This window comes from Phragmites australis, chromosome 10, assembly GCF_958298935.1.
Source record: "Phragmites australis chromosome 10, lpPhrAust1.1, whole genome shotgun sequence".
Lineage (NCBI taxonomy): Eukaryota > Viridiplantae > Streptophyta > Magnoliopsida > Poales > Poaceae > Phragmites > Phragmites australis.
Window position 1 is genome coordinate 5,275,786 of NC_084930.1, and position 26,705 is coordinate 5,302,490.

Genomic DNA, 26,705 nt, shown 5'->3' on the forward strand with positions numbered 1-26,705 from the left:
GTGGAGAAGAATATCAAAAAGATCAATGCCAAGATTGATCATCGAATCTCCATAAAAGACTTGGTTAAAACTATTGATCATATCAAGAAAGAAAAGAAGACTAGGAGCAAGAGGGAGACAAGGGGAAGAGCCAAAGTATTTGCAAGTATGGAAAGATGGGTGAGTGAAGATGAAGATTCAAGCTCAAGTGATGAGAGCTTCGCCACCCACTCCTTCAAGAAAAGTTCTTCCTCAAGGTCATCATCACGCAAGTCGTCACTGCGCAAGTCATCACACAAGTACTTTATAGCCAAAGGTATGGATAGTGATGTAAGTGATGATGAATCCGATGAGGATTCTCCTTCCTATGATGAACACCTTCGTTTGATCAATGAGCAACAAAGGATTCTTAACAAACAATCTAAGGAACGTAAGAAATTCAATGTCCTCAATGACATTAATGCTACCTTTGTTTCTAATTATTAGTAATTATTGAGTAAATTCAATTTGCTAAACAAGGAGCATGATGAGCTTATGGCTAAATTTGAGTGCATTGAATCTCAAACTAAGGTCCATTTGAAGCAATCTACCTCTCAATTTAATTTCAATCCTAAGGTAGATACTTGCACTTCTTATGATAATTTAATTGATTTGTCTAGTTCAGCCCTTTGCAATGAGATATGTGTTGAGATTGTTCTTGTAGAACCATCTAATGAACTCATTGCACAAGAAAATAATAAGCTCAAGAAGGACTTAGAAAGATTAAAGGACAAGAACCCTGTCCAACCTCCTCAAGATAACTATGCTACCATGGTGAAGAAGCTTGCGAAGGGGTCCACCGTGATATGCTTTAAATGTCATCAAGAAGGCCACAAGTCATTCCAATTCAAGCAAGTCAAGAAGAAAGCAAGGAGAAGAAAGCAATGAACCTCTCCAACAAGACCTCCAACATCTACACCAAGCCCAACTATAAGAACAAGATCAAAAGCAACCACCAAAAGCTCAAGAAGAAAAAAATAGCAAGGTGATTGCACATATGGTTGGGAGAAAGAATTGGGAGTGGAACCAACCCATTTGGGTGTCCAATAAAGTCATCACCAACATAAAGGGACCCTAATCGGTTTGAGTTCTAAAGAAGACTTGAAGCCCTAAGCGACTGAGGATTTTGAGAATTTTCTCACAAAATGAAGTGAAGGTTCAAGCAAAGAAGACAAGTGTATAAGATTGGGCGCTTTGATGAAGATCATGATTATCATATACCTAAATCCCCATCCAAAGTTAATAAGGTAATAGTAGCTAGACTTTTGTTCATATTTTTTGAACCATTTCCTTGTCTAGGATCGCATGTGCATATTTCAATTTATAATACCTAGTGTATGTTTTCATATGGTATAATGCTTGTATTCCTCTCTTATGAGCAGCCTATATAGTTTATTAGTTGTATGTTTCTTTTATAGCACTAGTTTCACAATTACTATCTTTTATGTTCCATGAACTAATCTGTAACGTACCGTCCCTATTGTTATTAATAATAAGTGCATATGTCTCGCAAGTATTCAAAACTTGTATCCACATATTTAGAGGAGTATATCCTATGTGTTGTGATTTTGAAACTAACATGTATTGCTAGACGGATCTTTTACAATCTCATGGAGAAATCAACGCCTCTCTAGTGATATGCAATACTTAAATACTTCAATTGGTACCATTATCAACTCATTTCTACATTTAAGCTACCTACATGTATGATATTACTTAAACTTCGTACATCTACTTATTGTCTAGATGTGAATATATTGCTACATTCCTACACGTGGTATTCACAAGTGGGTCTCGTTATATGTATACACGTATACATGGGGAGTTTATATTATATCATGTGAGTTTCATGAATTATGATCCTTGCTTATCTTTTTCAATTGATACCAATGGCTCCTATCCTTACAATTGATATATTTGTTCAATTGGTATCACTTCTTTGGATCATGATTTATGAAACTCTTTCTCATGTGCTCTAATGTTTTCCTCGAGTTCAACATATATTTATAGCCCTTTTTGAGATTATTGACAAAGAGGAAGAAGTTTGATGGCCAAAGTAAAAAGTAAGATACAAGATATCTAGGAATGCCGAAGTTGACAAAGGAGGAGAAGAATAAGATACAAGAAGCAACATGAGGTACCTAGGTTGACCAAGGGGGAGAAGTTCTTGCATGGATCGATCAAGAGAGATAGTAGAAATAGAGAAAGAGGGAGCCACAATAAAGGAAGACTAAATGGTAAGAATATGCATCCAAGCAATATGGTAAGACTTTGTGCTCTTTACGATTGGTATTATTTATTATTTGTCACTTGCTTTGGTTGTGTTGTCATTAATCACCAAAAAGGGGGGAGATTGTAGCGAAAATAGTCATATTAGTCCATGATTGTGATTTTAGTGATTAACGACAACGTAGTCATTGGGACTAACATGTTTGTCAAGAATATATGTTAGTAGGTCTCATGGATGCAATACATCAAGAAGTCACCGTAAGCGGGATAAAGATTAATTGAATTAGAGAAGTCCTAGGAGAATTGACTTTACTAGATGCTCCGGTGTTCAGGGGTTGAACTCACCAGAGTAATTTTTCCAGAGGCAAAATGAAGACTGATGACTTCACCAGATGGTCTGGTGCTCTGTGTGTTGAACCTACCGGAGTATTTCTGACGAAGGAGAGAGGCTGAGGACCTCACTGGATAGTCCAGTGATCTACATTGGGTAACATCAGAGTATTTCCTGCAGAGAAGAATGCAAGTGTAGAAGATTGAAGATCAACCCACCAGATGGTCCGGTGCTTGGTTTGTGCATTTCTTGCAGAAGCGACTGCAAGTGTTGAAGAATGAAGAACAACCCACCAGAAGGTCCGGTGCTCTGAAGATGAATGCATCAGAGTATTTTACACAAAGAGACTACAAAGGCTCGGATGGCTCAAGATAACTCACTGAAAAGTCCAGTGATGGATTTAAAGGCACACCGGAGTGTCTGGTGTTCACAGAGGCATTGAGTTGAAGTCCAACGGCTAGTTTTTGAGTTTGTACTCACCAGATGATCTAGTGTTAGTACTATTGTTCTAACCGAATCATCAGGTGTTAACAGCTTTTCTGAGCTATTGGGAAAACGGGTAGTTGGTGGGTTTGAGGCTATAAATACCCCTCCACTCAGTTATTTGAAGGTGTGGCATGCTGCTGGAGTCTAGAGAAAGCTTATATACACTTGAGAAGACATTCAAGCCACAAAATACTTATAGTGATTATCCAAGACAATTAAGCATAAGATTAGATAGTGTTTAGTGCTTATAGGTCTAGAGTGAGTTGTAACTAGGTGTTGCAGCTTGAAGAAGGGATCAAGGAGTGATCCTAGTTTATACCGAGTGGTATGTCAGCGCCTTGCAGTCTTGATGAATCACTAGCATATTGGGCCTTGGTGGCTAAAGCTTGTTGACTCTCTGACTTGGTGTGGAGCGGCGGTAAGACACGTGTATAAGGACACGGAGACCCTTGCCTTGGTGGCTCAAGCTTTGAAGTGATCACGGTGACAAGTGACCGGAAGAGAGACTAGTGATGAGACATTGCCTTGATAGCTTGGTGCTTCATCTGATTTGAGACCTTGCTTTAGTGGGTTGGTGGCTCAAGAATCATGACCGGGTGCTGAGCGGGAGTATATCCTTGGTGAAACTCCAACATAGACTAGGGGTGGTATTCATGTTATTGATACTACGGGATAAAAATTCATTGTGCCGAGTTTATTTCACTATCTTATTTACATTTTAATATTTACATACTTGCAATTTACTTTGCTGGAGTAGGTTACAATTATCTTGAACGGTAGAATAGACACATTAGATAAACTTAGAGCATATTTATATAGAAATTAAAATAAATTTATCTTTTGAAGTTTTTAAAACCAATTTAATTTGTATTTTAAATACTCTAATTCACCTGAGACGTCACAATTCCTCGCAATCTGCAATTTTGCATTGCCTCCCCCATGCATGGAATGGATGAAAACATGCATGGGCCCACCAGGCTGTGGCACTGCTGGGCCTGGATGGGGGTGTGTAGTCTGTCGTTTGGGCTTGGTTAGGTATTGCATGCAGGCAGGCAGGCGCTGGGTCTCGAGGATGCTTTAGCTTTTTTGTTTCTGGTTGTGAGTAGGTCTAGCTTGTCAGTTGCCGCCTACTGTTCATCTGAGTCAGAGAAATTAATACGCACTCTTTTACCAGAACCGATTTTCAGGGCCTTCGGAGTTCGTATCCTAGCCGATAGCGTTTGAAAAAGTCTAATGATCTTATTGATAAGATTCGACAAGTTTAAAGACCTTTGTAGGGACAGACTACATTTTTAATCATCACAGTTCGTAGATACTGGGACTCTAGAATAAATATTTGGAGAAAGAGTCTTCTGAAACTGAGGTTTTCGATAGACTTAAAGGACTAAACGTATTGGTGGCGCGTAGATTCATCAGAGATCGCAGGCCTGGGCTTAAGTATAGACTAAAATTGCCGGAAGGATAAAATTGAAGGTTCCTTAGTTAGGCACGATAAGCCCAACTTACTATAGATCTTCTAAGTAAAGATGGCAATGGATCAATCACGGTTGGATGGAGCAAAATCACACCCAACTCGAAGCCTGACTAGCACCTGAAGTACTAATCGGGTTAAAATATGCCCCCAACACCTAAACACGATGGGGACTCGAAACTAGATGGAGACCCGTCGGGTCTTATTAACAGAGGAGTGCGAAGAGCCGTTGAGGGGTGACACCGAGGGGGTAGAGGTCGGGATGTGCCGATCGCCGTTCAGGTTGCACGAGTCGTTGTCAGGTGAGCTGTCTAGGCCGATCGTCGGTCAACGCTAGTTGGCTCTCGCTGCTAGGCCAGCTCGTGCTAGTCACCATAGGGCAGATCGCTGCCGAGCCGCCTTTAAGGAGGCCGCCGATGGAACGAGGTCGTCCGGTCGGGGAGATCAACACCGTCGGTGGCAAATCCAATGGATCTGGGTAGGGAGGCTGAAGACAGGGCTAGGTGGGATCGAGCGGTAGCCGGGAGGGGAGACAGGGAGGCCAGACGGCGTGTCGGCAGTCGGGGAGGCCGAACGGCGTGCCAGTGGTCTGGGAGGCTGAGCGGGGCGACCGGGCACGATGGTGGCAGACAGACGTAGAGGCTGGGCGTGACTACGTGAGGGCATCAGGGACTCGAAGACAGGGAGGACGGGCGGGGAAACCGGGAGGGCCGAGGCCAACTGATGGGCGAGCTGGACTGACGAGTGAGTTGAGCTAGGCTAACGGGGACCCATGGACATCCATGCTGAAACTAAAAAACCGAACTCGACTTGGCCCATTTCAGATACTCAACCCACCAGATCCGTAGATGAAAATCTAAATTTGAATCCAGACCTACCGGATACAGAACCCTTAGATATCCGAACCTATAGATCTAATTACTATGCCTACTTCTAAGACCATGTCAATATGTACAATTGACACACTGGTACGGCGTCAGGCTATTTCAACACAGAGCGACCTTGCCATGGATACTTTTCAAGAATTTTTTTTAACTAAATATACTCGAACTGTATATCCAATCTTTGCTGTTGAATATTAGGGTCCAAAACCCTACTATCTTGTTTTGACGTTTACTCGAGAGTGATGATCATAGGCACTATAAAAAACTATTTTAGAGGTGATTGATAACTCATTTTTATAGGCGTTTAGCGTATCTGTCTGTAATTAAAGGCCTGTGAAAATAGACGATCTTCACAGGCATAAAAGAGCCGTCTGTGGTAATCCTAAAGGAACCGCCAGTGAAAATAGGTTTCCACAGACGATTCCTTAAGCGGGCTGCCTGTAGAAACCAATTTCCACAGGCGGTTCCTTAAGTGAACTGCCTATAGAAATCAATTATCACAGGCGGTTCCTTAAGTGAACCGTCTGTAGAAATTGGTCCCGAATCGACATTTTTTTATTCTAAGAAAACAATTTTTTTAACCGACCATGCACCCCCATGGTCGCAAGTCACAAGCCACGCTCTTTTTCGTGTGAAATGCCCGCGCGTGCGGTTCTTAGCACTCGAACCCGGAACCCCTCAACTCGAATGAACCTTCCTAACCATCCCACCAGAGAACTGCCAGTGATACTAACACCATATACAATCCTTTTGATATCTTCAATCTGAAACTTACCATTATTTGTACATCTAAATGACTTCAAATGAAAAACTTTTCAACTACAAAGTTGTAGATCTCGTAGAGCGGTACAATTTTCATATAAAGTTTGTCCTCATCCGAATTCATATGAAAAAATTATATTTTTTAAGATAACCGGTCGCTCATTTCTACATGCGGTTCCATATGTGAATCGCCTATGAAAATGACCCATTTTCACAGGTGATTCACATAAGAAACCGTCTTTGAAAATAACATTTTACGCAGGTGGTTTCTTATATTAACCGTCTGTGATAATCATTACATTTTTAGAGGCGGTTCATATAAGGAACCGTCTGTGAAAATATATTTCCACAGACGGTCCATAACTACAGCGGACCTCCGCTAACTATGCAGACAGTTTTTCAAATAAGCCGCGTGTGAAAATACACTGTAGGTGTCTCAAAAAATAGTTTTTATAATAGTAAGATTTATTATCATATATTTATTTATACATATTTTTGGTAGAGGCCTTGATCAACTCTCATGTGAATAGAGATATATATTTATTCCGTACTTGGACAGGATGCGCTGGATCCAGAGGAAATTGTGATCTTAGATATTCCTAACTATACTCTTTTTATTTCATTCTCTTTCTGATTTTACTCCTCATTCTAATTCTTCTTATTTTCAACAGCTTTCTTTCAAAAGGATTTATGAAGAAAAAAAAAAAGAAAATCTCATCCTAAAAAGAATAAACGATAAGTTCATATTCAATTCAACATGCAATAGCATGACTACAACCTTGCCCAGTTAGGATGATATTCCGTCCATTTAAAAATAATAGATGTTTTTTATTTTGAAAAAGTTAAAATTTATATATTTTAATTAACATTGAATCAAATTATAAGAATGCTAAGTATATCAAAATTATATAACTAGATTTACAATTTAATATAATTTCACATTATAAAGATTTTGTAGCTATAAATGATATATTTTGTAAGAAAATCTTAATCAAAATTCAAATTCAAAGATTGAGCTAAAAAAATATGCCTATTATTTTTGAACGGAGAGACATGAGATTAGGAAGATTTTGTGAAAACTAAAAGAATCTCTTTATCTGTGTACGCATGGTTTGACTGATTGTAAAGAGGTTTTAAGATTTAGTCAACTGAAGTCACTGGTAATACATATATATGATCGCGAGGCATTAGACTACTCCCATACATAGTATCAAATTGTTATATCTGGTATGTCATATGGAGAGCATTAATTTAATGTGTAAAAACAACTATGTTTCCTATGTCTCCAAATCAATTAATTGTTGTGTGTTTTACTAACAATTGTTGCATACGATATAACACAATGAAAGCTACATGGTTTTCTAGTCAAATATCGCGCTCAAGATGTATCTTATATAAGATACAAAATTCTTCTTTCTCATCTTTAATTCTTTTACTACTACAGAATTAGTATAAGCAGATAGTGTGTTACAGACGGTTTTTTAAACTGTCACTGACAAAATATCCTCAGACGCCAAGTCAGACATGTCTATAATAAGACAACTGTCTAGGTGTGACTGAACTCATAGACGGTTTTTACACATCCATCTATTTCTATCATACAAACACAGACGGATCTTACACAAAAATATTTGTAATAAAAATCCATTTGTATTTAAAGACCTACGAATGTTTTCAAATTTGACCGCTCGTCTCCCTAGACTCTACTGGTTTTCCATAAACACAGCCTGCTCGTCTTTCCTCATTATAAAGCGACGAGTAGTGTTCTTCTTCCTCACTCTCCATCCTAGTGTTCATATCTTTCACTGCACTGAGAAACGTCATCCTCACTCGCCATCAGCATCGGAGAAGCGATATCTTAGGGCCGAATCCCTTTCATTGCACCTACATGAGTATCATATGGTTCCCATCATGATTTAGTTAGGGTTTGTATGTTTTAATTGCTTCGATTCATATAACTGATGGCAAAGCTTTGTTTCTACCGTAGATCTGCAATGGTGCAATTCACAATAATTAGGCGGTGGCAGGATGGGGTTGTCCTTATGACTGCTTCGATGGTGCGGATGCTTGGCGTCGACTTCAACTGGGTGGACTTCGTCTTCTTCGTGCTGTGAAGACCCCCTCCATGAGCCATGTGTATGTTATGAATCGTGTTCTCCATTCTGTTCTTCTAGATCAAAATTTCTCCATTGTTATTCATCATAATGGATACATTTTCGCTATTTGCAAGATAGGCTTGAACATGCATTTCTTGCTGAACCATGGCTAGAGGTTTAGCAGCAACGAAGTCTTGTTTTGGCTCATGCATGAGCTAGTCAAGGTGGAGCCGGATCTGAATAATTGTGACATGCTCATTGAAGATGACACTTGAATTGACGTTGTGCTGAAATGCAAGAGGCTGAGATGATGTCTATCATCTTATTGTTCTGAATGACGGTGGTGATTGACCTAAGTTTGTCGATCACTTTTCGTCCTTCTGGAAAACGGCGTCGCCATAATGTCTATCATCTCGTCTTTTTGGAAGACCACGTCACCAATGATGTATAGTTAGGGATTGTGTTTAGCTAGCTAGGTTTATGTGTACTGAACAAGTTGTGATGTGCATCTGTGTGTGATATTCTTAATCTTATGATATGTAAATGCATGTTCTTTTGTGTTCTAAACAATGTATGATGGATGTTATGAACAATACTTGATCGATGTTCTGAATAATATGTCAATATATTGTTTAATTTGTGAATCATGAAAGTGTGTATATCATATCATGAGGGTATCCAGGAATCAAATTTGCTTATAAGGAAAAAGGGTCACATAGATGGTTTTTAAAAAAATTCCGTCTATGATAATTAACACATAGGCTTTGAATAAAAACCGTCAATGACTCTAACTAGTTACATATGGGTTTCAAGAAAAAACTATTTGTGATCCTTATTACTATAGATAAAAATGGTTCGAAAACAGTCGGAAAAGGTCTAAACCACTTTTATTTCGACATTTTCACTCGAAAATAAAGTCGATAATGATAATGCCAAAAACAAATACGATGTTAATAATACAAGAAAACCAGAAACAATGTTATCAGGATAAAAACATACCGGTATCGATAGGGAATCGATAATTCAAACCTGAAAACACTGAACCGTAGCACTTAGCGCTAGCTTCAGCCATTAGGCTAATTCTTCTTAATATTAACATCTACCTTGATAGCGCATTCTCTTGATACCTATGTAGGTATCTTCGCAAGCACTAAAGTAAAATTTAAGAAGTCTATTAGGGGTGTCAGGATTTATGGACACAAGTTTGTTGAATGCCCCATGCCATGTGGTGTCTCCGATGGGCTTGTCTACATCCGTGATGCCATGGGCTAGCACAACTTTGCACTCCTCCGCTACCTCGCGCTCCTCGACGGCACCATGCTTTGTTGTGAGGGATACACACTGCCCATGTGCGACTACCTCTTCGGGGATCCACTCCATGATGGAAAGACAATGTTCAAGATTTGGAATGTGAACAAGTTCGCCATCATCGTCAATGTGTTCAGCTGCTAGGGCGACGGGTGGAGCCCCAAGGCCCCGCTGAACAAGTGCACCTCGGAGTTCTCCGTGCCCGTCACAACGCATGCCTCACCGGCGGATGTTGAGTGGAAAAGCGGGGAGGGCCCCAATGTCAACATGAAGGGCATCACCCAATTCGTCGTGTACATGGTCGAAGCCAAGAAGCTACAGCTCCTACGCCCCGACAAAGGGCCTGTTGGACTGTGGGTGGACTGGGAAAGAGATTTGAGAAATCTCTACGGTAATTCCCGGCCAAAGGAAGAACTAAAAAATGATCGGAAATGACCTAAATTATTTTCGCTATCATTTCCGCAAAGTTTTCTCGTTTTCTTTTGTGTTTCTCTGATATATCATTTCCGGCTTCTGCAGTCGGAAAAGTTCAAAAACGAGATTTCTCGTTTTCGTTTCATCCCTACTTATTACGCACAAATGGTTTTACAGAATATCTATATGTGTGTAACTCTATTATAGACGTTTCTGAAACCGTTTGTAACAAGATCAATATCTCGTGCACTTTTGTAAAGATAAAACTAATAACCGAATATGATAGAGTTTAAAATCCACCTATAATGACCTATTTTAATATAGTGCTGGTTATATTATAAAAAAAAATACTACATGGCACCTAATAAGTGTGCATATACAACGCACTTGGAGAAGTCTTAGCACACGGGCCCGCATGTTGGTGCACCGACAATACATACTCATGACATGGGAGAACTTTTTTTTTCGGCCCTGGCCTTTTGTATGACTAGTTCGCCACTTTGTCCAGAATTTTGTTGCCTAGCTCACGTTGGTGTGTGACTAAATATCGAATCATGTTATAACTTTCAAAGGTCCACTCCACGACGTATTCATCGGCCATGGATATATATGTTAGTTTGGAGCCGGTGTTTAATTACAATACTTTGGGGAATCTGGACAAGATTCCAGTCCAAACTAAGAAAACTTAATTTTCCATATGAGATGCGTTTGAATTGTAGGATTGGACCTAACTTTTTATTTTTTTGAAATGTATGACCTAAATATTTTCATCGACTGAAAGTCTCCTGCAAAATCTGGAGGAAAATAATCAAATATGGCCACATCACGCTTGCTAAATTCTTTTCGTCGACAGTCGTTGCTTTTCATTCCACTCTTTCTTCGAGTTCACTGTATTTTCATGTAGAGAAATTCACCTTCATTTATTTATATGCTTATTGTTCTCAACTTCTCATCATATTCTAGTGGACGTGCCGTTGGTTTACTATGTTTTCTTTTTTGTTTCGTGCATCAAAATATATAGGCCCTCATTTTTATTCAGTTGATTTCATTCACATGCTCTTTTTTTCCCAACATAGACATACGAACTATATATATATATGTATATGTATATGTATATATATACACACATATACACCCCCCCCCCCTCCCCCACACACACATATATATATTCGCCTAGGCTCACCATTGTCGCTCTCTCCAAAAATTTCAACATCAAGCCTTCGCGACTTGTTTACAGGAGGAATATGACAGTTAACGGGTTTTGTATAATGCTGATGGAAAATGGTGAAATTTCACCAAAGCATGTAGTGTCCCATTTTTCAACAATAATGACAAGTTAACTAATCCTGAAGGAGGAATATTTTGGCATATGTTTTTGTGCTGTCTGACCTAGTAAGAGAGGCTAGGAAAATCGAGATGACAGTCAAATCTTATAGTGTACCTCGTCAAATTTGATTCCATCAAGGTCATCCTGACCTATTTTGTCAGTAATTTACTTGATGGTGCTCCATAATGCTTATTGCCTGAGCAGAAAAAAAATACTTGAAGCTTCATAAGAAAATAAATAATCATTAGCGTAGATATTTGCAGGAATATTATAGTAGTGTGGTTAATTTGAATGGCGGCAATGGTGTATTAGTGGAGCATTCAAAGTGAGAGAAGTGCCTCGTAGGGGGTACCCCACTAAGGGAACATGTGCATCTGTTGCTTCCCCCTTGTCATCTTTGTGCTGTCAAAACCCAAACTAACACACAAGGAAGAAATAGAGGCAATTCAACAAGAAAATGGGGCTACTAAGACAACGATATATAAGTAGGATGGCAACAGTCAGGTCGGAACTGGGTGTAGCAAGAACACACCTGATTTGAAATCTAAATAAAAAAACCATATTCAAATCCAAACCACCTAACGGGTGCAAAATTACTCTCGGTCCCGAACCCGACGAGGACTTGAAATCCAGCGGGGACCCGCGGGTGTGACCTCTCAATACCAAAAGCACTCAACTATGAATTAAACTTAAGACTATATAAGCAAAAATTAGATCTAACAATCATATAATGACATAAAAGTCATAGTATCATGATTCATACTTTAAAGCAATTAAGTAATTAGACAAACTCATAAGAAAAATAAGAAAGAACCCAAACTCAAACCACCTAAGGGGTGCAAAATTACCCCCATGCTGCCTCGACCACCAACCGGGCTGTCGACCCATGAACCCCGCGAGGCCAATATTGCACCCACCCCCGCCCCCGCCCCACTGGGTATAAAATCTGTAAGGACCCGACCCGACCCATTGCTAGGCCAATATATAAGCTAAAAAATGCAATCACTAGTTAAAAAAGCTGATCATTTTACAAATCCTAACATTGGATATTTCCCTGACCGAAAAAATCATTTTTTGCATCCGGGCCACCTCTCACAGTCGCACATCGCAAGTTGTCAATCATGTGTTTTTTGCGAGACGCGTGCATGTGTTTCGTATGAGTAGGACCTACAGTCTCACCCCTCGCGTGAAGCTTCCTTAATATCTCACCTCATAGCTGTAGCTGATGATTATAAGTTAATTTATTCTTTTGACTCATCTTAGATGATTGTTTGGGTATTTAGATGACTACTTCAAATAAAAAAGTCATCAAATACAAAATTATATATCTGATTTAGGTTTACAATATTCACATACACACACATATCTTTTTCATCAAACTCAATATGAATATATTATAAATTTCTATATACCTCACCACAAACATGTAAACCGACACATGTTTTTCACAACTTCATCATGAACCAACATAAACATTGCATATATCATTTCACCATGTGATTATTACCATTAGAATTCATCATTTATCTAACTTATATTTTTTATATCATTTCATGTTTCATCTGAGTTGGGGCAACATAAAAGCAGAAGAAGAGCTTCGATGAGCGCATTTTATATGTACAAACATGTTAATCTTTTTATTGTGTTTATGCATTGTATTTACTATTATTTCACATTGTTATTACTATTTTTACCCATATTTATGATGTTTAGGAGTGCTATATACTCTCACGAGTGAACCCCAACAAAAAAAAGTCAACCTTGAGAAGTTATGGATGTCAATTTATTTGTGAGCCAAATTTGGGTACATTAATTACTTTAAATAAAAAAGTTGTCAAGTACAAAATTGTAGATTTATAATTTTTATATAAAGGTTATCTCCATCCGACTCTAAATAAAAAGTTATGAATTTGCGAAGACACTATCCTCTATTATCACTACCGGTTCACTAGTTCATAACAAGAATTGACAATGATGTTCCCTCCATTATTACTACTAGTTCATAACATGAAGCGACAATAAAAAAAAATACAATTCTATTAGTGTCAGTTATTCATATAAACCGACAATAATAATTGATTTCACTGGCTGAACTGGTAGTGATATGGGGGCAAAGAAGAGTGTTTTGTAGTAGTGAATATGTTCAGATATAAAGGACCCTAATAAACATGTAGTTTTTAGGCACCAAAACTTTGTGGATAAAAATCTAGTATTCCTAGTATTTACATGGTTTAATATAAACAGTCATGCTTTAGTGGTAAAAGGTATCTTCGAAAAATAGCGCTATCAAAGTCTTTGTCGCCCATGTCCACCCTTGCCCACCACCAATTATCTCCCCTGGCGACCCTCCGTCTCATAACATCAAACCCTTCCGTACAATGCAAGTGCTGACATACATAACTTATTATCTTTTCCCATTTGAAATATATGTCATTTTAGAATACAGATCAATCATCTTTTTGGAAAAAAAAAATCATTCATATTTAGAGTTGTTATTGAAAATAGCATTAATTAGTAGATCCTTAACGTTACTTCATTTCTTTAATATTAGTAAGTTCTTCCCCAATATGATTAGTAAAAACAATGGTGAAACACTCAAACATATGTATTTGGAGACCGCGGGCTATGTCCTGAATGGCAAGTAATATTGATCAGAGGGAGTACTACCCGGCCGGCAACCCTCTGTTTATGCGTTCACTCGCACTTAAAAAACATGGAAGATATGTTTCACGCTTACTCTCTGCTCACCCTTATTCGCTAAAAGAAAAAGAGACCCGCATTGTGAAAATTTCCATTTAGTCTCCATTTATTCAACTTGAAGCTCACTTTCAACACAAACCGTTACTATGTATGCTTGGGAACACCGCTGACTGGTGCATGGTCAGACCCAACATATATGGAGCGAGGGCCGCTCAATTTCTCGTTTTCAATGGATTTCAGTGGATTTAGCTTCTTTTTTTTTTTTTGACGTTGCAAAAGTCCAATAGTTGGTCTGCCCTTGCTTAATTTTTTAGCTGGGTCCGCCCTTGGACAGGTGAAAAATCTAGCTAAATACTATTGTTATTACATTCTTGCAAAGATTTAGTTCATCCAAATGCATGTACACGGAGCCAAATTAAAGGGCAGCAAGCGGTCCCACAAAGCCCAAGCAAGAATTAACCAGCAAGTGGCAACAAGCGCTACAGCTTTCAAGCGAAGATTGCACTAGCTCGTCTGTCAAGGTGATGAAGAAGCCTGGCCTGTCTCAGGCTGTGACAACAGCTAGCTCGCCTGTCAAGGTGAGCTGTTTCCATGTCCCACGCTAAGAATTGTGGATTATTTAAACTGATCAGAGCGTTCGAAAAAACACAAACAAACAAAACAGCAACCACACTGATTATTTAATCACCAAGGCAATCTATGACTTGCAGAAGTTGGCCGGCCAAAAGGTTTGCCTTTTTTTAAGGACTGAAAAAAGGTTTGCTTTAGTATTCCACTACACAAAGCTAGCAAAAGTGCCTTAGCCATACATGCAGCACAAGCTATTTCTTTTTTTAAGGCACCATTTTTAAAAATACTTCCTCCAGTCCAAAAAAAAAAACCTTGACGTTATGAAGAATAGCATGATCTTCAATATTTAGCATTGACCATTGTCTTATACATTCTAGTATATTTATAAAACACAATAAACTTGTGATATTATAAAACTTTTCAATAGAAATATATACATATGATTTTCACGTTGGATAAAGAAAATTTCAAGAGCTTGATGTGAAACATCATGTTTTTGAGACAGGAGTGAGTATTAGTGTTGCTTGTTGTGGCAGAGGCACTCTATCTCTTCCCCCGAAAGTTTCTCTCTCTAGGTGGGACACAACAACATGCATGTAGCACTAGCATGACGCATGCGTCTTGGTACCATCTAGCCTATCTTCTTCACTGTGATTATCTCTGTGTGAGGTTGTTTAGTAATTGATGCATTCAGGTCCATTTCTGACGTTTCGGTGATCCGAGACGAGATTAAAAATAAGAATTTTTTTCAGTTTGTTTTTGGACCGATATACACAGTATATATATATATATATAGACATATAGAGCCTTTAAATTTTAAGGACCCAATTTTAAGGACCCGAGACGATCGCACCGCTTGACCCTCCTCCGGACCGGCCCTAGATGCCTTGAACGTTATATATAGTATTCTTTAACTTATTGTTTTGTCGTAGAGTAAATTTTTAGTCATAGATATGATTACATACTTGATTTTTTTCACCTTGTCATTTCACAACAGATGCATGCATCGAATGACGACTGATATAGATTTGCGTGTGGCTGCAAGTTTGTTCTACAGGGGTTCATGCATATAAGTATATGTTTATTTCAAGGAGTGAAATAAATTGTGTCTGTGGTCAATGAATTATTGCAGGGAATATTTGGTTCCCATACTCCCATGGGGATTGAATTGAATACTAGGGAGATAATTCAGCCATTCAGGCATGCTTTCAAGTCCCAAGACTATCACCATGCATTTACCAAGTACAGTAAGTACTGGTCAGCCTCAGCATGAGCTCCTCACTTTTCTTTAACCTCTTGCTTTTGTTCCTACTCACCATCAACCTTCTCTCTCTGGTGTCAGTCAGGAGGTGAATGGCCCTCCCCTCTCGCTAGCGCACACACTCACTAGTGAACTTCTCTTTCATCCGCTACAACCTCATTTACACCTTTAGGGCTGCAAAGCAGCCACCTCTCTCTCTCTCAGCTGCAACCCCTCTTCTCTCTCTACAATAGCTCCCTCTCTCCCTCCCGTATACACCTCTTCTTCTTCCCTATCTTCACCTCGACTCCATCCCAGCTGCCTCCTCCTTCCTCCATGGGAGACCGCTACACCAATTTCCTCAGAGGCTACTACTCCCACTTCCCTCCCTCCAACCCTTCCCCATCTGGTGCCTCCTACACCACCATCACTTCCTTCTCCTCCAGCTACGCCTCCTACCTCCACCCACCTCCCCCATCCCCTCCGATCAGGGAAGCCCTCCCCCTCCTCAGCAGCCTCACGCCGTCGTCAACAACCCAGCCGCCGCACCACGACCAACAACATGACTATGTCCGAGATCAGAAGGACCCCTGCAAGCTCATCACCTCCTTCAGCAACAGCGGCCAAGATGCGGGTGAGGTCACGGTGGCCTTGCACATCGGCCTGCCCAGCCCCAGCCCCTCCGAGTCCGCTGCAGCAACGGCAGGTAGTGGAGAGAACCGAGAACCAGCGGCAGAAGGGACGAGCCAAGGAGGGGGAGGTGGAGGAGAAGAGGAGGAAGGGGAAGGGGAGGATGCTGCCATGGCGGTGGGGTGCGCGTCCATCGGGATCGGGAGGCTGACAAAAGGGCAGTACTGGATACCCACCCCGTCGCAGATCCTCATTGGGCCCACCCAGTTCTCCTGCCCCGTCTGCTACAAGACCTTCAACCGATACAACAACATGCAGGTGATAAGCTGATCTCACTCATCGATCTGCTGTTCTTGGTAGTGTTTGATTTTGATCTGTATTCAGTACTTCATTGGTGTTGTTGGTCATCACCTGCATGGTCTTTTTTTGGTTGATTCTTGGTCCTTTCTTTCTTGAGGAAAAGTTCTTGATCTTTTTATCGATCCGCATGTAGGATCTAGGTAGTTTCTGCTTGATCTGCATGGGCATCTCTGAATTTTCTTCGAAACCGGGCTCTCTGAATTTTTTTTTTCTATGCTTGCTGCATGGATTGGAAAAGTGCACGCATCGATCAGTTCAGTTGTAGCAAGCTTTGTGTATGCTATGGAGTGGATCTAGGAGGGAGTGCTGCTGCTGTAGGATTACTATACCTGCAGGCTTCGACCAATCTCTCTCTCTCTGTGATCCCGTGTACGGTGTGAGTGGTATCTTTGATTTGATTGAACCGAGCACGAGCAGGGGCACAGAGGCATGCAGTAATGGCTGCCGTGTCAAACGGCCATTGACATGGGGAAGAACTCTGAGCCTGAGGCCTGAGCTAGCTCCTACGGTTGCTACATGCTACCTAGTGTTCTTGGAGTCTGCGCTAGCTTATTGTGCATTTTCAATTCGCATCGCAGTGTAGATGCAGAGATTAGACCACACAGAGAGAGAGGCAGAGATCTGAGAAGAAAGATCTGGCGAAAAGGCATCTTTATCTTTCCCTGATCAGTTCCTTCAGGCTTACACAGATGTGCATCTCAAGCAACGCGCACCTCTCTCTCTCTCTGCAACAAACCCCACCGCGAGCAGTGCCCTTCAGCCTTGCACAGTCCATTTGCTCAGACCCTTCCGTAACATTCCTTTTGTTTGCTCGATCTCCTCCCCTCTCTCTCCTCTCTTTCTCTCTCATAGATTGATGCATCTATGTGCGTACTCCAAGGTAGCCAAGCAAGCTAAGCAGGCATCCAAGAAGGGGAAGATCAGAGCTAGCTGGTCCCTCTGCAACTTAAACCATCTGCCTGCCCCCATCCCCCGTTTACCCGTTTCCTCGCTCAAGCACGTGAAGAGCGCCACTCCACTTACACCCTTCGAGCTCTCTCACCACCTGCATATCCAGTACCCACACCGCTGCAGCTTCTGCGATGCGATGCCGTTCAGTGTTCATGCATGCAACTAACTACCTAGCTACTCATTGCACACTGCATCATATCGATCTCTGTCTACTTAGTTGCTACTGGTCTAATTATCGATCAATGCTATGCATGACGTACACTGATCTGATCTAGCTAATAATAGCAATAATTAATGGTGCAACACACATGACAGTTGGCAGTTATGAATCACTAGTAGAGTATGATTTATATATATCGATCGATGCGATGGATTGGCTGGATGCAGATGCACATGTGGGGGCACGGCTCGCAGTACCGGAAGGGCCCCGAGTCGCTGCGGGGGACGCAGCCGACGGCGATGTTGCGGCTGCCGTGCTACTGCTGCGCGGCGGGGTGCCGGAACAACATCGACCACCCGCGGGCGCGCCCCCTCAAGGACTTCCGGACGCTGCAGACGCACTACCGCCGGAAGCACGGCATCAAGCCCTTCATGTGCCGCAAGTGCGGCAAGGCCTTCGCCGTGCGCGGCGACTGGCGCACCCACGAGAAGAACTGCGGCAAGCTCTGGTACTGCGCCTGCGGCTCCGACTTCAAACACAAGCGGTCCCTCAAGGACCACATCCGCGCCTTCGGCCGCGGCCACGCCGCCTGCGGCATTGACTGCTTCGACGACCTCGACGACGACGACCGCGACCCCTCGTCCGAGGTCGACCACGCCACTACCAACACTAGCACAACTGTCGTCGACCCGGCCGCTGGAGGCAGCGGCGGCGGCAATGCTCACCACCACTGGAAGCCTCCGTCGAGAGGCTTAGGCGACCGGCCGCTATAGGTTGAGTACGTACGTGTATATGGTACAACAATCTGTAGCCAACATGCAACGTATACTTTGTGTGTGTGACCGTGTGTTGAGGTGTGGCCGGTGAGAGTTTCGTCAGTGCAACAAAGCAAGGGTTAAAGCTCTAATTGCAACAAAAGCAATCGATTAACATAAAAGCAGGAGGGGTTGACGATGTATGCATAATGCATGGTTAAGGTTCTAGTAATTGTTTGGGTAGCCCGTAGCCTAGCCAGCTTCATTGTATGTGTAGACTTGATCTCGTACATGGTGAATGGTGATATATACAGATTAATGTTAACTTGAGAGAAATAATGCATCATGCATATGCATGCAAGTGATGCAGATCCTAAAATCCTACTATATACTTCTTCTGGTTACACATATAGGTCGTTTTAACCTTCTTAACTATTCTTTAAATATAAGTTATTCTCGAATTTCTATGTATTTTTTTCTCTTTTGTTCTCATCTTGTCCTCGTTTAATAAATTCTATCACTCTCACAAATAAATAAGTTATTTTTTTCAATGCAGAATAAATGAAGGGCAACAAGACCATTTGATCTACTTTCTTAATCCTTGTGTACAAGTCTAAAAAAATCTACATTTGCAATCGGAGGGAGTATATAGTAGTCCTGCATGCCCTGGTGTCTTTTTCTTTGTTTTTGGAGTTTCTCGTTTTTTTCCCTTTTGTTTAAGCAAGTTAATTTGCGGTGTTTTGGTATAACCAAGGAATTGAGATGGTTGGAATTTACAGGTGATCAGATCTAAATTCTTTTTCTCTCTTTAAAGTTGAAGTGCTATCCTTTGATTGGGAATATATTGGGGTACGTAGTAGACTGATTATTGTTTCAACTTGGCAACTTAATTCCCTAAAAAACTGGCAGAGAATTGGTAGCACTACTCCCTATGCTGCTAAAGGAAAATTTTAAAACCGTTACCGTATCCACCAAGTATGCCTTTACGGGACAGCTAGAAAGTCCAGGTTTCTTTCTCACGTGACGTTAGGTGTTTCTTGTGGAAACTGAGGACTAATATATATATATGTATGTATATCCTCCTAAATAATTTGATAAAATAATAGGATACACCTGTGGTTAAAATCCTGTTCACCTTAGAATTTTTCATTTGATATATCTCGACCATCTGAACCCATTATTGGCAGGCGCGGCAGACCAATCCAAAGTCCAAACCACTCCATAATACACTGGAAAAGTAACTAGCATGCATGAATGCAGGATGATGAAACATGTGTGACAAAAAAAAAGTGCTAATTTGAAATTAATTTGGTGACCGGAGGGATCTAGGAGCCATGTGTGTTCTTCACTGCTTCTTGTTTGTGCATGCATTCGGCGCCTGGTGGATCCCAATGCATGGAATCTCATAGCTAGTTTTACTTTAATGCTCTCATCTTTTGCTCAAAGATATGTGCTTTGCTAAAGTTTATCCCTTTGAGCAACCTCCCCCCTACGCCTGAGATGGCCCTTTCAAGAATGTGATCGCCCATGCATGCACACCAGTAGCTTTGCCCCAATGGCAAATGCAGTGTGCTTTCATCCTGTTAAGAATCACGAGAGATATCGGTCGATCTATGTACCCCTGTCCAATAATGTGCATAGGTTAACTCAAAAAAGGAGGAGAAAAGATAAAGGCTAATGATTCTACAAAATCTAATGGCCTATATCTGGTGAACTATGCTTGTCGAACCTACAGTTACTTTCATCTGTTTGCCTGCCCCTGATTACGTACACCTTGCAATGATCAAAGTAACAAAAGAAGGCTTAAAGTTCTCTCTTTTGATATTGCCTGAAACCTTAACCTTTGGTTCTTTTTCATAGCCTTTGGCTTTGCTACCTTTCGCATGTTTGTCAGCTGAAAATTTATGGAAGATACTACCTTGTTTTATATAGATCCAGTAAAATTTATCATAACTTTCATTGATTCTACATGTTAATTCGTATTATGGAGTATGTAGTTATATTAGTCGGTTTATGCTTACAAGCATGATTTAAAAATAAATATTCAACAAGAAGGTTTAATAGTACATGTCGTTAAAATGATATTCCAGAGTAATGTACTGTATTAACTGTATATCCCCAGTGGAAACCTGTTTACCTGTCGGCCAGATGACGAATGCAATGCCAATGCATAGTAATAGGGGCTAGCTGGTCCTGTAAATTTCTCATGATAGCATTTGGTTGCTAGCTTTTAGTTTCTCTTTTTATGAGTTATGACTGGTTGCCTGCATGGCTACATATATAGCACTACTGCTCTATCTACTACGTACTGCTACGTTTTATCACCTTCTTTTACGAAGAAATAAAGCCCTATATAGACAGTAGTAGACATTATACCTCTAGCCTCTAGGCACATGCTTGTTTCAATCTTGAGATAGAGAAACTATAGTGGCCATATGCAACGCCAAAGTCAATCTCAAATAAAATCTGACTGAATTTATTCTTGAGCTGGAATTCTATTATTACTTTCCTGGAAATTTTGTCATATATAGATGACTTAAAAAAATTCTTTTCCTTGCAAGAAAGGATCAAATACCATTATCAAGGAACTTGTGAGATATGTTATTCATCCTATAATTTTTCCTACTCTTCTACTGAAATAACAAACTAGAAATGAGCTTCTTCATGGAGTCGATTTAACTCAATAAGCAAGCAAGCTGAATCAAACAAAAGCTTTGGCTAATTTTGCATACAGCAATCAACATATTTTCTAATCAAATCAGGAGCTCGATGCTATTTGTATTACTATAGCCACACCAGCCCAACCTGCTGAAGCCAGTGTGGCTTTGTTTCCTCCATTTCCATTATCTCTGTGACCCGGACCACCAATTGAGCCTAGCAGTGTGCAGCGCTCTGCGCGCCAGCGCGGCATGCCTTCTTCGTCATGGCTTGAACGACCGAGCCAACCCACACCCCTTTCTTCTTCACCGACAAGTCGGACCGACACACCAGAACATCACTACTACAAAACGTGTCATCACTACCGACTTTAAAGTAGTCTTCACTATCGGTTTTGGTGCTGGTAGTGAGCAAGTCCATGCCCGAATCAATGTTTTTTTACTTGAAAAAAGCAAATTTTTTGTACCCGACCAGTCACAAGTCATGCAATTTTTCGCGCGAAATATGAGCACGTGCAGTTCATGGCATTCGAACCTGAGGTCACTCAGCTTATGTGATATGTCATTACCATCCCACCACATAAGTGCTTGTGATAACAATAGCATATACAATTCTTTTGATCTCTTCTATCTGAAACTTTAAATAATTATTTAGATATTTAAATGACTTTAGATGAAAAAAAATTCAACTATAAAGTTGTAGATCTCGTCGATGGCTATAATTTTCATATAAAATTTGTACCCATTCAACTTCATATGGAAAAGTTATGAATTTTTAAAATAATATTGCGAAAAACACCTTATTAGGTTATGATTGTAATTTTGGTGATTAATGACAACATATTCAGTGAAACTAACATGTTTGTTAAGTATATATTTTAGTAGGCCACATGGATGTAATATATAAATAAGCCACCGTAGTCAGGATAAAGTTTGGTTAAATTGGAAAAGTCCTAGAAAAAATGTACTCACTGGATGTTCCAATTCTGGAAGAATTGTACGCATCGGAGCTTTAGCTCCAGAGGAAGGTCTACCTCACTAGATGGTCTGGTGTCAAATTGGCAGAAGCAACAGAGCATTATTGACAAAGAGGATAATACAGATGGCTTCATCGGATGGTCCGATGATCACCAGAGGATCACGCCAGACTAATTCTTGCAGAAAAGAATCCAAGCACAGAAGAACGAAGATCAACTCACCAGAAGATCCGATTCCTGTGTTGTACACATTGTATGGTTTACACCAGAGTATTTCCTATAGAACCATTTACAAGAGTTGAAGATCGAAGAATACCTCACCGGATGATCCGATGTGTACACCGGAGGCTTACACCGGAGCAATTTAAATAGAGAGACTGTAAAGGCTCGGATGGCTAAAGATAACTCATTGAAAGGTCCGGTGTTGGATTTGAAGGTACGCCGAATAGTCCGATATTCACAATGGATTTGAGTGGGTTTCAATAGCTAGTTTCTTAGGATGTACTCACCGGATGATCCGGTATTAGTACTTCTGTTATCACCGGATTATCCGGTGTTAACAGCTTCTTTGAGCCATTAGGTTCACGGCTAGTGTAGTTTGAGGCTATAAATAACCCTCTACTCAGTCATTTGATGGTGTGGCATGCCGTTGGAGTCTAGAGAAAGACTATACACACTTGAGAAGACATCCAAGCCACCAAAGTGCTTAAAGTAATTATCCAAGGTGATTAAGCATAAGATTATAGAGTGTTTAGTGCTTATAGGTCTAGAGTGAGTTGTAGCTAGATTATGCGGCTTGAAGAAGGGATCAAGTAGTGATCCTAGCTTGTACCAAGAGGTACACTGATATCTTAGAGTTTTGGTGACTCGTCGGCAAGCTTGTTGACCCTCTGACTAGGTATGGAGTGACGGCAAGGCGATTGTGCGGGGACGCGAAGACCCTTGCCTTTGTGGCTCAAGCTCCAAAGTAATCACAGTGGCAAGTGACTGAAAAAGAGACTAGTGATGAGACATTGCCTTGGTGGCTTGGTGGCTCATCTAGCTTATGGTCTTTCCTTGTGACTTGGTAGCTCAAGAGTCATGACCGGGTGTCGACTGGAAGCATATCCTTGGTAAAACTCCAACGTGGACTAGGGGTGGTATTTGTACCATCGATACCAAGGGATAAAAATTACTTATACCGAGTTTGCTCTCCCTATCTTATTTATGTTTCCGTATTTACATACTTTCAATATACCTTTGCGCATTTATCTTCCTAGAGTAGTTTGGTAGGATTGGCTATATGTTACAAAACTCTTTTGAGCGGTAGAGTAGACACACTAGATAAACCTCGAGCACATTTATACTTTTGAAGTGTCCTAATTCACCTCCACCTCTTAGGACATCATCGATCCTCTCTACAGGTGGTATCAGAACCTCGTGCTCTTGATATGGTTTAACTAGAGTTGTGACGTTCGAGGTTGGGATGGATACCCATAGCGCTTCATATTTTAACGGCACTAATTCCCCAATGAAAAATTCTAATGACATGTTATTGCAAGCCAAGGGTTTAGATGATTGGAGAGTCACCGAGGAAGGGATGAGACCTCGCATCATCAACAAGGAGATGCAATTAGATGCATTGACAAAGAGTATCCTTTTGTCATCTTTAAATATTGATGTATTTAATCATGTTTATTCTCTCACCAATGCATACGATATTTAGACTAGTCTCATTGAAATACATAAAGGAACAAAGGATATGCGAATGAGAAATATTATGTGCTTGTGACTAAACTTAATGGCATCAAACAACTACCCATAAAAATGCTAATGACGTATTCACGTTTGAATATTCTTGTCAATGAGATCAATGGGTTAGGTTTGGCACAAATTGATGATGATCAAGTGATGAGAAAAATGCTTCAAGCTCTTCTTCAGAAGTACAAGTTGATAGTCTCCATCATTTACAATAACAACAACATCAAGAAGATGACTTCAAGTTAAGTGTTTGGCACCGTCCATGAGATGACCATGAACATAGGGATAGAAGCCTCTTCCTCATCCGACGCCAAAAACCTTGCTTCACAAGCAAACAAGCACTATACCAACACATGAAGGCGAAGATGAGGAGACAAGAGCAAGAGTCAAGCTCAAGTGTAGATGAAGAAGATGAAGATGATTAAAACACCTCGAGCGATGAAGAGATGGATCTCGAAGTCACCAAGCTCATCTCTCAAGTGAAAAAGAATATCAAAAAGATCAATGCCAAGATTGATCACCGAATCTCTATAAAAGACTTGGTCAAAATAATTGATCACATCAAGACGGAGAAGAAGACCAAAAGTAAGAGGGAGACAAGGGGAAGAGCCAAAGTATTTGCAAGCATATGAAGATGGGTAAGTGAAGATGAAGATTTAAGCTCAAGTGATAAGAGCTTCACCAGCCACTCCTCCAAGAGAAGTTCTTCCTCAAGGTCGTCATAATGTAAGTTATCGTCATACAAGTGCCTTATGGCTAAAGGTATGGAAAGTAACGTAAGTGGTGATGAATCCGATGAAGATCCCTCCTCTCAACAATAACTTCCTGATTTGATCAATATGCAACAAAGGGCCCTTAAGAAACAATCAAAAGAGCTTAAGAAATTCAATGCACTTATTAACATTCATGCTACCTTTGTGTCTAATTATGAACAATTATTAAGCAAATTCAATTTGCTAAACAAGGAGTATGAAGAGCTTAATGCTAAATTTGAGTGCGCTGAATCTCACACTAAGGTCACTTTGAAGCAATCTATCTCTCTCTTTAAATTCAAATCTAATGTAGATGTTTCTACTTCTTGCAATGATTTAATTGATATATTATGCCCACCCCTTTGCAATGAGAAATGCATTGAGAATGCTTTTGTAGGACTAACTAATGATCCCATTGCACAAGAAAATGATAAGCTCAAGCAAGAAGTAAGAAAGCTCAAGAAGGACCTGGCAAGATTAAAGGGAAAGAATCATATCCAACCTCCTCAAGATAACCATGCAACCATAATAAACAATCATACAGAGGGGTCCACCATGACTTGTTTCAAGTGACATCAAGAAGGCCACAAGTCTTTCCAATGCAAGCAAGTCAAGAAGGAGACCAATGAGAAAAAGGCAACGAACATCTCCAACAAGACATCCAACCTCTACACCAAGCCCAACTACAAGAACAAGACCAAGAGCAACCACTGCAAGCTCAAGAAGAAGAACAATGGCAAGATGGTTGCACACATTATTGGCAGAAATGACCGGATGTGGAACTAACCTATTTGGGTACCCAAAGAAGTCATCCCCAAATGAAGGGACCCAATCGGTTTTAGTTCCAAAGAAAACTTGAAGCCCAATGGTTGGCTCGGGCGAGTTGGAGTCTCGGCACACAAAATGAGGTGAACACTCAAGCAAATAAGACAAGTGTACAAGTTTGGGTGTATTAATGAAGATCATGATCATCATATACCTAACATCCCCCATCCAAAGGTAAAATATGTAATAGTAGCTAGATTCTTGTTCATGCATTATGTGTTTCTAGATGCTAAATCTCTAAATTGATGACTTCACTTGACTTGTCTAGGATTGCATGCTCTCAATTCAAATTATTGCAATGTCTAGTGTACATTTTTCATATGGTAGGTTGCGTGTGTTTCTCTCTTTTTTATGAGCAACCTATATAGTTTATTAGTTATAGTTTCCTTTCTTAACACTAGTTTTACAATTGGTATCTTTCATATGCTATGATCCAATATATAGGATAAATCCCCATCATTATCAATAACAAGTGCATATCTCTCACAAGTATTGAACACTTATATTCATACGTTTAGGGGGAGTATATCCTATGGGTTATGATTTTGAGACTAACATATGTTTTAACTAATATCTTTTTAGTCTCGTGGAATGATCAATAAGTCCCCAGAGGTATGCAATGCTTAAATGCTTCAATTAGTATCATTGTCAATGCATTTCTACATTTAAGTTATCTCCATGTATGATATGATTTAAACTTCTTACCTCTATTATCTAGATGTGCATATATTGCTACATTCCTACAAGTGGTATTCACAAGTGGATCTCATCATATGTATGCACACATAGTGGGAGATTAAATCATATTATGTGAGTTTCACGAATTGTGATCCGTGTACTTTCATTTCAATTGGTAGCATATTTTTGAAATTGTATCATCACAAGTGGTATCCCTTCAATTGGTATCATTTCATTAGATCATAATTTATGAAACTCTCTTACATGTGCTCTAACACTCTTCCTTGAGTTCAACATGTGTTTATAGCCCTCTTTAAGATTGTTGACAAAGGGGTAGAAGTTTGACGATCAAAACAAGATGCATGCTTATAGACAACAAACAAG

The 26,705-nt window shown here is 40.3% G+C and overlaps 1 protein-coding gene across 1 annotated transcript; it reads left to right on the forward strand.

Moving 5' to 3' along the window:
- Positions 1 to 15,938: 15,938 nt before the first annotated feature.
- On the forward strand, positions 15,939 to 19,061 carry LOC133883732 (zinc finger protein WIP2-like). Its single transcript, XM_062323147.1, has 2 exons — positions 15,939 to 16,784; positions 18,165 to 19,061. Exons 1-2 carry the CDS (start codon positions 16,173 to 16,175, stop codon positions 18,708 to 18,710), a joined length of 1,158 nt encoding a protein of 385 aa, XP_062179131.1. The 5' UTR covers positions 15,939 to 16,172; the 3' UTR covers positions 18,711 to 19,061.
- Positions 19,062 to 26,705: the final 7,644 nt, after the last annotated feature.

Excerpts from the sequence above, each read along its gene's own strand:
- LOC133883732 (XM_062323147.1), top strand. The coding sequence starts at position 16,173 with ATGGGAGACCGCTACACCAATTTCCTCAGAGGCTACTACTCCCACTTC. Across the intron at positions 16,785-18,164 it reads ACCGATACAACAACATGCAG|ATGCACATGTGGGGGCACGG; the intron begins GTGATAAGCTGA and ends GGCTGGATGCAG.